This window comes from Saimiri boliviensis, chromosome 1 (assembly GCF_048565385.1).
Source record: "Saimiri boliviensis isolate mSaiBol1 chromosome 1, mSaiBol1.pri, whole genome shotgun sequence".
Lineage (NCBI taxonomy): Eukaryota > Metazoa > Chordata > Mammalia > Primates > Cebidae > Saimiri > Saimiri boliviensis.
The window spans coordinates 53,693,165-53,705,767 of NC_133449.1; the positions used below are offsets into that span (position 1 = coordinate 53,693,165).

Here is a 12,603-nt window from a genome sequence, read left to right on the forward strand (position 1 = left end):
AATGTAGTAAATTACAGGTCCTGTTAATATCCTGATGATGATGATGATGATGATGATGATGATGATGATGATGATGATGATGATGGCAGTTTCTATTTTCTGAACATTTTATATGTGTCAGATCATAGTTCCAGGAATTCACTAACAGTCTCTTAAATTCCACAAAAATCCAAGAGGTAGATATAGATTTTTTTTTAGCTTTATATTCTACTAAGGCTTAGAGAAGTTACTAATGTGCTCAAAGTTGCACAGCTAGAGACAGAACATAGGCTGTACATAGTCTGGCTGATACCCCAGCCCTTGCTCTTAGTTAGAACCACTGACAAATGTTCTTTAACACTGTCTTTGTTGCTTAACAAAATGTTTTCCTCTGTATTAAACACCACAGAGATGACTAGCTCACCACATAACTTTGATGGTCTTGTGATGCCCATATCATTCTACTGAGTCAAGGATACTTGCATAAATGAAAGAAGGAAAATATAATTATTGAGAAAGGAGAAGGCCCTAAGACCAAGAGCAGGAAACACTTTTTGGGTCATATTTTAGGTTGTCAGGGACACATATCAGGATGGAAAGGGCTTGATATGGTTTGAATCCCCACCCAAATCTCATGTTGAAATGTAATCCCCATTGATGGAGGTGGGGCCTGGTGGGAGGTAATTGGATCATGGGGGCAATTTCTCATGGTTTAATGCCATCTCCCTCTTGGTGCTGTCATTGTGCTAGTGAGTTCTTGTGAGATCAGGTTGTTCAAAAGTTTGTGGCACCACCCCCTCTCTCTCTTGTTCCTGCTCTTGCCACATAAGATGTGCCTATTTCCTCTTTGTCTTCTGCCACGATTGAAAGTTTCCTGAGGCCTCCCCCAAAGCTGAGCAGCATTATGCTTCCCGTACAGCCTGCAGAACCATGAGCTAATTACATCTCATATGAATTACCCAATCTCAGATGTTTCTTTATAAGCAGTGTGATAATGCGCTAACACAGGGATCTGACAGATAAGACAGTGCATAGAGTTTCCACGCATTCTCAGAAGTTTTGAGTTCAAGCAAAACAACATATTCATGGACAATATTGAACCTACTGAAATGATCTGCCTCCTTTTTTCAGACAACATAGACAGGTAAAGATTGATAAGCTCCAGGTAGGAGGTGGGTGTCGTGTAGTACCGCCTGCGCAGTTCATTGTAATAGCGCTCTGCCATGCTGGAGACACTCAAGTGAATGTTCACGCACATCAAGGAAAGCTTTTCTTTCCGTTCTTCATTTCCAGCATCGACTTGTGAGAAAAATGTCTTTGACACAGAAAGAAGTGCTTCTCTGGGCCACTGTAAATAAAGAAAAAACTCTAGAAAATCTGTTGTGTCATTTCAATAACATACAGTTTAATACTGAGAAAAACATATGTCTAGGGCTGCGTGTGGTGGCTCACACTTGTAATCAGAGCACTTTGGGAGGCTGAGGTGGGTGGATCATGAGGTCAAGAGATCAAGACCATCCTGGCCAACATGGTGAAACCCTGTCTCTACTAAAAATACAAAAATTAGCTGGGTGTGGTGACACGCACCTGTAGTCCTAGCTACTCGGGAGGCTGAGACAGGAGAATTGCTTGAACCCCAGAGGCAGAGGTTGCAGTAAGCCAAGACTGAACCACTGCACTCCAGCCTGGCACCTGGAGACAGAGCGAGACTGTCTCAAAAAAAAAAAAAAAGAATGAATGAAAAAGAAAAACATATTTCTCACAAACTCCTCCTTGCCCAGTCCCCTCTTCACCTAGTTAACGCATATGCATGTCTATGGTGTTTAATGAACTGAATGGCTCTGTCCATTTGAGAGGTGCCTGGGTCTGCATTTGCTGATCCGTATATCTCCACAGTACCATGCACATAGAGGTTGTTCAATAAATATTTGTTGACTGAATGAATTAACGATTGGGTGTCTTTAGAATTCCCTAAATAAATCACATATGTTACAGGGACTTTATGTCCTCATTCTGTTTGTTACACAGTTGGAACCTCATGTCCAGCATTATGATTACTGTCCTGCAAACCTCACCTCCTTTACTCCTTTCTTGCTTCTTTGAACTCACCTGAACAATGGTCAAATGCAAGTCTTTTACTCCATGCCTGCAACTGTGCAGCTGAGCATGGCTGGAGAAAAACACACAACCTTGCTGATTAGTATCACTTTAAATTTATGATAATTAGCTTCTTAGTACAGCCAGAAATGGTGTAGGCCATGGATGGTCCCTGACCAGGTCAGCACCATCACTGTGACTTGATCTCATCCCTTCTTGCTTACTCAAGGATACTGGTCCCACAGTGCTTAACTTAGTATGCTGCATCATCAATATATTTATCTTTTCTGGGTCATTTACATCAGCATACATGTATGCCACTTGTGTTTCACATTTAAACATACTTCCCTCTTCACCTCACATGTCGCCTAGCTCTTACCCCATCTCTCTGCTGTCCTTTGGGGCAAAACTTGAACGTGTTGCCTATAATCATAACTCAGATTTCTCTTCCCTCTTCTCTCTTGAACCCTTTCCCCCACCATCCATTGAACTAGATCTTGTCAACAGATAACTGCCACATTGCTAACTTCAATGGTCTTCTCTTCCTTTACAAATGTTGTTTTGTCTTTGTTCTATGATTGCCGTGGTCATTCCCTATATGAATAAATTCCTAGTAGGCTTTAAAGCTAATACAAATACAAGTACCATGAGTTACTCTTGGACAATGTGTTACCCCTTTAAAGTCATGCAAGTCCAACTTCTCAAAGATATATCCTGGGATGTCACCAACCTGCACAAACCAGTCAATGGTGCAGCAGTTCACAAGAGATGGAAACATCCTGCATCGGGACCGAAAGGCCTCCCCAACTGGGCTCATGCAGAGAACAATGTGCAGCTTCTGACGCACTCTGCTGATAAAGTATTGAAACACCTGACAGAAAGAGATTTTTTCAGTTTAAAACAATGATTAAACAACAATGAAAATTAGTGTTGGCTAATGCACCTGAGGTTCCCAACATCAAATATAAAATGTCAGCATAGTAGATTGTAAATTTTCTTGTTCCATATTCACTCCAATCTCTTTCTCTTTCACAGTCTGGAAAGATTAAAAATGACGTTTTGCAAACTCCATTGCAACTAAGGTTCTGGATGTGATTTAGGTCCCCTTCATCCGTGTACTTGAGGAGACTATTTGAATAAAGGGCCATTCATACAAGGTTTTGCTGTGGGACAGAGGACAACTGGGAGAGAGGGGCAGGGTGCACAGCACCAGGTTTTACAGGTGCAGAGCCTGGCAGAATTTGCATGGTATGGAAGCTTTTTTTCTTTTTCAACTTTTATTTTAGATTCTGGAGGTACACATGCAGGTTTGTTGCAAAGGTATATTGCGTGATGCTGGGGTTTGGAGTATGACTGATCTCGTCACCTGGAAAGTGAGCACAGTACCCAATAGGTAGTTTTTCAACCCTTTCATCCCTCCCTCCCTCCCTGCTCTTGTATTCTGTGGTATCTATTGTTCCCATCTTTATGTCCATGTCTACTCAGTGGTTAGCTATAAGTGAGAACAGGTGGTGTTTGGTTTTCTGTTTCTGCATTATTTGCTTATGCTAATGACCTTCAGCTGCATCCATGTTGCAGTAAAGGATATGATTTCATTCTTTGTAATGGCTGTGTAGTATTCCATGGTATATATGTATGACATTTTCTTTATCTAATCCACCATTGATGGGCACCTGAGTTGGTTCCACGTCTTTGCTATTGTGAATAGTGCTGCAATGAATATATAGGTCCATGTGTATTTTTGGTAGAATGATCTATTTTCCTTTGGGTATATACCAGTAATGGGATTGCTGTATCAAATGGTAGTTCAATTCTTAGTTCTTTGAGAAACCATCCTGGAGCTATTATCTCTGGAAGTAGCTCCTGATTTCAGCTGCTTCCTGATGTGACAGAGGACACATACCTGTGGAGCTGGCAGCTGACACAGAGGCACACTGACTGGTTTAGGGGCTCCCTGCTTCAGCAGGAATGATTGTGGTAGAGACAGCCACCTCCTTGATCATTGACTTATACAGTGTACATTTTATATTCATTCCAAGGAGTTAAGTCTGGGATTTCTTTCTTTGGCTCTTCCAATGATTCGGTATCCCTTTAATAAATCCCTTCCTGGGCCAGGCACAGTGGCTCATGTCTGTAATCTCATCTCAGCACTTTAGGAGGCCAAGGCAGGTGGATCACCTGAGGTCAGGAGATCGAGATCATCCTGGCCCAACATGGTGAAACTCCGTTTCTATCAAAAATACAAAAATTAGCTGGATGTGGTAGTATGTTCCTGTAATCCCAGCTACTTGGGAGGCTGAGATAGGAGAATTGCTTGGACCCAGGAGGTGGAAGTTGCACTGGGCTGAGATTGTGCCACTGCACTCCAGCCTGGTGACAGAGCGAGACTCCATCTCAAACAAACAAACAAACAAACAAACAAACAAAAAAATCCCTTCCTGCTTACATTAGCAGAAGTGGGCTTGTGTCTGTACCTATAATCTCTGACCTAGCAGTAGAGAAAATTCTCACAAAGGGAAATAGTAAAGATATGAGAAAGAACAGCCAGAAATTTAAAGAAGGTACAGAAACAAGGAAAAAAGCTAGGGTGAACAAGTAATGGTGCATGGGATTATTACGGTGTTGGAGAAATGGAAGTGAAGAGCAGCCACAATGTTCCTGAGAGAGTGAGAGAGAACACGTTTCTGCTTTGTTGTGTCATAATGTTGCTGCTAGGCAAGGGCATCAACACTAGACTCATGCCTTCAGCCCTCTACAGGCAGGATGTTGCAGTGTGTGAAATAAACTGGTGCTTAAAGAGAAGTAAGAGAGGCTAGCCAGTTTGGGCAAGACTATGACCTCTGTGGGGCAGTGGGATTTCTGTTTTCTGCTTCTGACAGAACTTTCTGTAAGTCTGGTGAACCAATGCTTTAAATATCGAAAATAAAATACATAGAATACAAAGGAAGCCAATTATATTGAAAACAATTCTATTCATGGACCCCCTTAAGGGGATGTATGAATGGTTAGGTAAAAGGTGAGGGAACCTTTTTGTGACAAAGCCACACAATGACTCTGGCATGTCCTACCTCATCTCTGTTCCCCTCGGAAATTCCCACTTCTTTTGCTTTTGGTCTAGTGGCCGCTAAAACCTGCTCCAGTTCATCCTTTTCAAATAAATTAGGCACTTCACCTGAGTTCAGGATGTTATTTATATCCTCTAGGAACTCCTCCACCACAATCTGTAGAAGAAAGCGGTGATCATTACAACTTGCCCAGGCATTTTCCATTTATTTTATAAAGCAAATATTTGTTCTAAAATTTAAATGAATCAATTTCATCTTTAAGAGAAGATAATCTTAAAAATTACATGGAACCCTGAAGTTCCAACATAGCGAGTACACTGATTTTTCATTTTTTCTTTGTGTTTTGTTTCTTAGCAGGCATTCATATTTTACCTGGGTCAAGGCATATGTGCAACTTATTCTGCCCCTTTCAGTTATCATTTTATCATTAATACTAACCCATAGTTCTGTACAGTACTAATCATATTTATCACAAATATAGAAGCACAATGCACCATTGAGCTGATGCACCATACATTTACATGAACAGAGATAGTTTACAGTCTTGTTTACATTACAAGAACAATTTTAGACATACAGTTTTTCTCCTCAGTTGGATTATTTTCTTGAAACAAATTCTGAGGAGATTAGCAATTAAATGCATAAATATTTTCTGGATTTTGAAGATTTTACTATTTCTCATTCAATTAAACTGTGACTTCATTAATTTTTAACATTTATTTTTGTTAATTTGGGAAGTATAATAAATGCTTTCTTTTGGAGAATTTATTTTAAATGTTTTTGATTATTAGCAAGGGAAAATATTATCCCATATTTATTATTGTCCATTAAAAAATCTGCCTAAACTTTGCAAACATCTACATCTTGGAGTTTTCTTTCAAATTTGCATGAGTAATTTACCTGTTTTGACATACTTTTTGTCTCTCGACAATGATGCAAATTTTTAAAAGTAATCTCTCATTTACCTTTTTTTCAGTGAACTTTTTATATAGAAGTTTGAGTATTATATATTTTTCTATGACAAGACAGGTTCATTTATTTTCTTCATTTGACACTTTTTGTTTTTCTTAATGAACTTGGTATAATTGTGTCTGTCAATTTCCCCTAGGAACAAACAGTAGTTTTCTGTGTTCTAATTTAAATTTGCTTTTATCTTGTTTCATTTTCCTATTTCTCTTGTGACATTTTTCCCTCCTAAAGTTTTAAGAAAATTAATTTGCATAGTTTCTAATTTTTTATTCAAATCTATAAATGTAAATTTGAGAACTGCTTGGTTGCATTCTACAGATTTTTATTTATATTGTTTATTTTTCCTAATCTCTAAGAGATTTTGATTTTCTTATCTTTATATGAATGTTTTAAAGTCCTAAGACACATCATTAATTTCTCCTTTGATTAAAGCATGGGTAAAGAATGTTATGAGTACAGCTTATACGTTTAACAATTTAATAAAAATTTCTTTAAATGTAATACATGATTAATTTCTGTAAACATTCAGTAGTATTAGAAAATATTTGCTTTCTCTAAAATATAAACTATAGTATATAGCTATTAATTGTAGCTTAGAAATTATATTATGCAAAATATCTAATCATACTTATTTCTACTTTGTTAGTTATAGCCAATTAAACTCTATTTTTAACATCTTGTTTCTCTTAATTTCTTCCCACATTTATAATAGTTTTGTATATACATATAAGTCCATGTATAGACATACACATTTTTATTTTTATGGTTACGCTTACTATTTGTTATTCTAGAACATTTGAGGTTGATTGGGGCTTCCAACAGAATGCAATGGCTTTTTGTCTGAAGAGAACTAACACAAAATAGCTTGATCTTTGGAGCTTTAATACTTGGAAACCTTTTACATAATTTGTTTGATTTTTAAGGGCAATGTTAAAAAGACTATCACAGGTTTCCGTTGTTGGCCTCTTGCTGCAGGAGCCATATAATGAAGACCATGTCTGGGAGCTTCTACTTTGTAATTGTTGGATACCGTGATAATCCAGTTTTTGAAATGAAGGTTTTGCCAGCTGGGAAGGCAGAATCCTGACCATTGTCATCTGAACCAGTTCATAGCTCATGCTGCTCTCGACCTCACAGATGAGAATATGTGGCTGTTGAACAACATGTTCTTGAAAACTGTGGACAAGTTCAATGAGTGGTTTGTGTCAGCACATGTCACTACAGGGCATATGAGATTTATTATGCTTCATGATATAAGACAAGAAGATGGAATAAAGAACTTTACTGATGTTTATGATTTATATATGAAGTTTTCAATGAATCCATTTTATGAACCTAATTCTCCTATTCGATCAAGTGCAATTGACAGAAAAGTTCAGTTTCTTGGGCAGAAGCACCTTTTAAGCTGAATGCAGAAAATTCTGAAACAATGTCACCACAATGGTGCATATTCAGGAATGTGTACATTGTAAGTTACTTGAAGTAAATCACCTGGAAAACTTTTGTGTAGTCTCAGCTTATCTAAACCTAATGAAATTCCTTCTATATTTAAAAATACTACATTCTGTTTCATGTCACATATCAACTGGTATTTCCTTGTGAATGGTGTTATTTATAAACAGCTTGTTATCAAAAATAAGTATTTTTATTTAAAAATTGGGAATAAGCTTTTTGACTTGCCCAATTTAGATAGGTTTATCTTTTGCTTTTTTGAGATAGAGTTTCACTCTGTTGCCCAGGCTGGAGTGCAATGGCGCTTGGCTCTCTGCAACCTTGGCCTCCTGACTCCAAGTGATTCTCCTGCCTCAGCCTCCCAAAGTGCTGGGATTACCGGCGTGAGCCACTGTGTCCAGCCCAGATAGGTTGATTTTAATGTAACAATCCCAAAACAAATGTCATAGTCAAGATTTGTTAAATAGATTTAAAACTAAATATTTAAAACTAAAATATTCTGCAGTTGGGAATGAAATGTTACAGGACATAATAAATGTTAAATTATGTATACATTTAGAGATATTATAAAAGTGTATAGGCAGTATACACAGCACTACTCAAGAAGCCAAAGAAACACTTGTGCAGTGCTGAGTGTCACATGTCTGCTTCTGCCAGAGGCTAGGAATAGTGATCCTGCTATAATGTGAGAACCTGGATCCACGTCTGTGAAATAAAAGGCTGGGAGCAGTTGCAGGCCACAGTGAAGTTTGTTGTTTCTGTCACTTAATATTCTTGTATTTCCTTTCCCTCAGAGAAACTGTTGATACCAGTACTTGTAAAAAGTTGTAAGGCAATTTTTAGGATTGTTGTCAAAGAAAAGCTTGGATTACATTAACATTTGTACTCAGCCTTTTAGTTGATACACCAGAGGGGGCTAGGAATGGTCTCTTTGTCCCTATAAGTAGATCTTACTGTAAAATACTAAATGTCCATTGAAAAGCAAGTAAAACAATCTGTGCTAATTGGGAGCATTTGAACAATTTTGTTCCATTCTGAATAACTTTTGAGCAAGTAATTCTAAGCTTTGTCTTGTATCCTTGTGAAATTGCTACTATCATATATAACCTATTTATTTGATTTCTTAAAGATGTTTGTTCCAGAAAAAAAACACTATCAGAAATATCTTAATTTTAGGATAATTAGAAACTACAGATAAGCAAAACTAAGAAAATAGAAATCACTCGCAATCCCGTGATTCAAATGTTTTCTCTCTGTACATAGGACATACATGTCTAGATATACATTAAAATGTGTATGTTGCTCTAATTTTAAAGTTTTTACATAGCGCCCTGGTATATGGTTATATCAGATTTTATGTATATGACTTTCTTTCACTGGACGTTAATACTCTTTCAGATTATTGTTTAAAAAAATTAAAGTAGATATTCTTAAACATGTAATTTTGTATGTAGCTTTTATTATAATGTAAAAGAAATATAAAGGCTTTACCTACATATTGCCAATTACCTTCCAGAAAGATTTTGCTAATTTATAATCACCCAGTGAAGTATAAACAAGTCTATTATTCCTATACCTTTGCCAACTCTGTATATTATTATTTTTAACCTTTATTAATTTGTAAGGCCAAGCCATTGGCATTTTTATTTATTACAATTTCCTTCATCAGTGGTGAGGTTGAAAATTTTTTCAGGTGTTTAAAGTTCTTTGTTTTTGGAACTGTGTATTTATATTCTATCACATTTTTTTCTATTGCTCCTATAGATGTGGGTTTTCCCTTTTCATTTGTAATAGGTATTTTTATACTAATATATAAACTCATTGCATTCTACAGATATTAAAAATATTTTTCCAATTTTGTGTTTGTATTTAATTCTGCTTACAATATTTTAAAAACATGTATGCATCAAATCGATTGCTTTTTAATTCCTTGGCTAACTTCTAGATGGGTTTATTTTCTCTAAAGACAAAATACCCAAGAATATCCAACATAGAAAGCCCTCCACTATAGAATTAAATTCAAGTTGGCTGTTGTAGTTATAGATGTAATCTTACTTCAATTTAAAGGTAATTTAACCAAAAACAGAGCCCTTATTTTTTCCTTTCTGTAGGTAAAGCATGTTTCTGTAATTGAATTTTTAGTAAATTATTGTCTTATATGCACTTTTATACAGTTTATTACCTTCTGTTATCTTTGGCTTTTACCTAAAGAAAAGTTAAAAACTTACCTGCTCGACCTTTGACCAAATGTAATTGCTAAGAATTTAAAGAGGGAAATAATATTTGGTAAAATAAATAAAAATGTATTATAAAAGTCTTTTACAAGCTGCAGGAAATCTGTTATCAAAGGGAACAATCCCTTGAACTTCATCCTACACACCGTTCAAAGCACACGCCCGACTGTAACACCCATACATTTCCTGTTCTTACGCATGGGCTATCTAAACACATACCTGGGTGTCAGTGAAAAGGAAAACCATATTCTTGTCTTCTACACCAGCCATTTTGTACAACTTCCTCAGGTCTTCATGAAAACTGTCATAATTATATCCCCGGCTGAGTTCAATCTGCAAACATTTGTAGCCACATATATGAGCTGCGAGTCTTGTGAGAGACTGCTTTCCTGTGCCTCCTACTCCCACAAGCAGGGCATTGCCTCTTTCTTGACGTATCATCCGAGCAATCCTGCAAACATCAGAGCAAAGAAAGGTTTATTTCAAGTTCACAAACCTGGCTTCTGCTCAGAGAGCCTGCCCCAGCGTGGGAGGCTGGTGGCCAGTGGAGGCTCCTCCTCGGACAGGATGCTGCAAAGGAAGAGCAGGCTGCATCTCAGGCCAAGGTTTGGTGAATAGCACTGCTGGGCTTTTCTCTTCTTCATTCTTTCCCCCATTCCTAACAGGCTGTTAGGTCTCGGCTGTAGTTGTACAAATTTAGAATAAAGTAAAATCTCTTCCTTGAAGTCTGAAGAACTTTGTTGAAGACCTTAGCCGATTTAGGCCACAACTTACATTGTAAATTGGCAAGCCCAGGTTTCCATTTATAAGAATGAGCAAGCAGAAAAATCACTAAACCTAGAAAAAGACACCATAGGGCAGAAGCAGAGATCAACAGAACACTTTCACATGGATTTACTACAGGATACCAACAAAAGTCTAGAAAGTTTCATGTTAATTCCTGTTAAGATTCATGTTAACAGGAATTTTGAAAAGAACTGTGATCATGATACTAGAGTGAGCCTCAAAAAGAAGGAAAAAAACCCCCCCAAATTTAGGAAAAGTTGGATAGAGATGGAAAATCCACTAAACCGAAGACCTGAGTGGAAGGTGATGAGTCTCACAAACACAATACCATGGAGAGTTGAACAGAAAAAGTAGAGGCCAAACTCCAGGAATATACCCAGAACTCAGAAAAAGATCGCAATCTTAAAATAAAGAGAGAGAAAATGGAAGACAAGGAGGGCAAATCTAGGAGAAACAAATGGGACCCCAGAGGCCACAGCACAGAAATTACAGGAACGAGAAGAGGGAATAGAACTGAGGCAATGGTGACTGACATAATAGAAGAAACTACTGGAGCTGAACCCACAGACCCAAAGATTAACAAAGGAAAAGAGGAGAGGCAAAACACTAATTTCCTAGGAGATCTATAAGTAATTTACACATAGAGATTTTATAGCTGAAATCTATGTTTTAGACATAACCAAAAAGTTTATGATTATCTAACGCAGAAATCATAGATTATCACCAAAGGACCAAATAATTTTATGCTGGCTTCAGACATTTATTCTCCAAGATGACATTTTATAAGACAATGGTTAGAGGGAGAAAAATAGCATGTTATGGCTCAGAGAATAAATAATCTGCAAACCCTCCTTAAAAGATTCCTTGAAGATATACAGAAGTATGAATAAAATGTAAAAACCTGGAAAATGGGGAGGGACATCATATAAAGGTGACCAGTATGTATGAGAATCAGTTCTATACATTGTTGTTAAGATGACAGAAAAGGAAGAGACAATGTCAACAAATTCGTCTTAAGAAGATACAAAATGTAAACATAATAAAAAAATTATCATCACCATTATCTAAAATCTTAGACTGGGTTAGCAGAAACTAGAAATCAAGGGAGAAATGTAAAAGCAGATTTAGTCATTTTTCCTCTTTCTCCTCCTTCTTCTGAGAAGTTTCTCTCTCTCCTCTCTCTCCCCCCCTTTCTCTCTCTCTCTCTCTCTCTCATCTATCTAGATTACTTATATTGCTGATAATTGAAGAAAACAACGTTCAAATATTTTAAAATTGTAATGACTATTATTTTTTGATTATGAAAACATCACATGGTCACTGTAACTCATGAGAAAAAACTGTTGCTAACTCTTTCCCACACATAAAACCCCATCATCGGGGACTGGATGCTGTCCAGTTCTCTATGAGAACAGTGCATAACATTTGGTGGGTGCTCCATCAATTCTACGTTCAAGTATCCAACTTCTAGAGACTGCAACAGTTATGAAGTAGAGAACACTGATTAGTTATTATACATGATGGCAGGAGATAAGAGCTATGTCGTATAAGAATAGAACAGGGAGTCTACAAGGACTCATTTAAAAAGTCTTCCTCCAGTACAAAGCACAGACTCCCAGTCATTATTTAGGATCTTCTGAAATAAGAATCAAGCTTTCAAATTTGTTTTCTCCACCTTTAAACCCTCTCCTGCTCCTCAGACAAGTCCACTTGTCCACTTTTTCCATACCTTAAATACCTTGGTAAGACGGCTTTGTCTAAAACAGGGGTCAGCAAACTATGGCCTGTGGGCCAAATCCTGCCTCTTCACCATGTGGATTTTTAATGGCCCATGAGCTAAGAATGGTTTTTAGATTTCCTTTTAATGGCTGAAAAAAATCTTTAAAAAGTAATATTTCATATATGAAAATCCTCTGAAACTTAAATATCAGTATCTATAAATAAAGTTCTGTTGAAACATAGCCAAGTTCATTCATTCACTTACTGTCTGTGGCTGCTTATGCGTTATGACAGCAAGTTTG

At 37.1% G+C, this 12,603-nt stretch overlaps 1 protein-coding gene and 1 pseudogene across 11 annotated transcripts in view; one reads left to right on the forward strand and one right to left on the reverse strand.

Moving 5' to 3' along the window:
• Positions 1-12,603, reverse strand: part of DNAH6 (dynein axonemal heavy chain 6) — a 352,679-nt gene that overhangs the window by 111,168 nt on the left and 228,908 nt on the right. For all 11 annotated transcript variants that reach the window (XM_074397642.1, XM_039462280.2, XM_074397653.1 and 8 more), the window contains 4 exons: positions 10,016-10,247; positions 5,145-5,297; positions 2,807-2,947; positions 1,085-1,327 (listed from right to left, as the gene is read on the reverse strand). In XM_074397642.1, the coding sequence (XP_074253743.1) occupies positions 1,085-1,327; positions 2,807-2,947; positions 5,145-5,297; positions 10,016-10,247 (769 nt within the window). The remainder of the gene's footprint in view (positions 1-1,084; positions 1,328-2,806; positions 2,948-5,144; positions 5,298-10,015; positions 10,248-12,603) is intronic.
• Positions 7,105-7,616, forward strand: LOC104649950 (trafficking protein particle complex subunit 2-like; annotated as a pseudogene).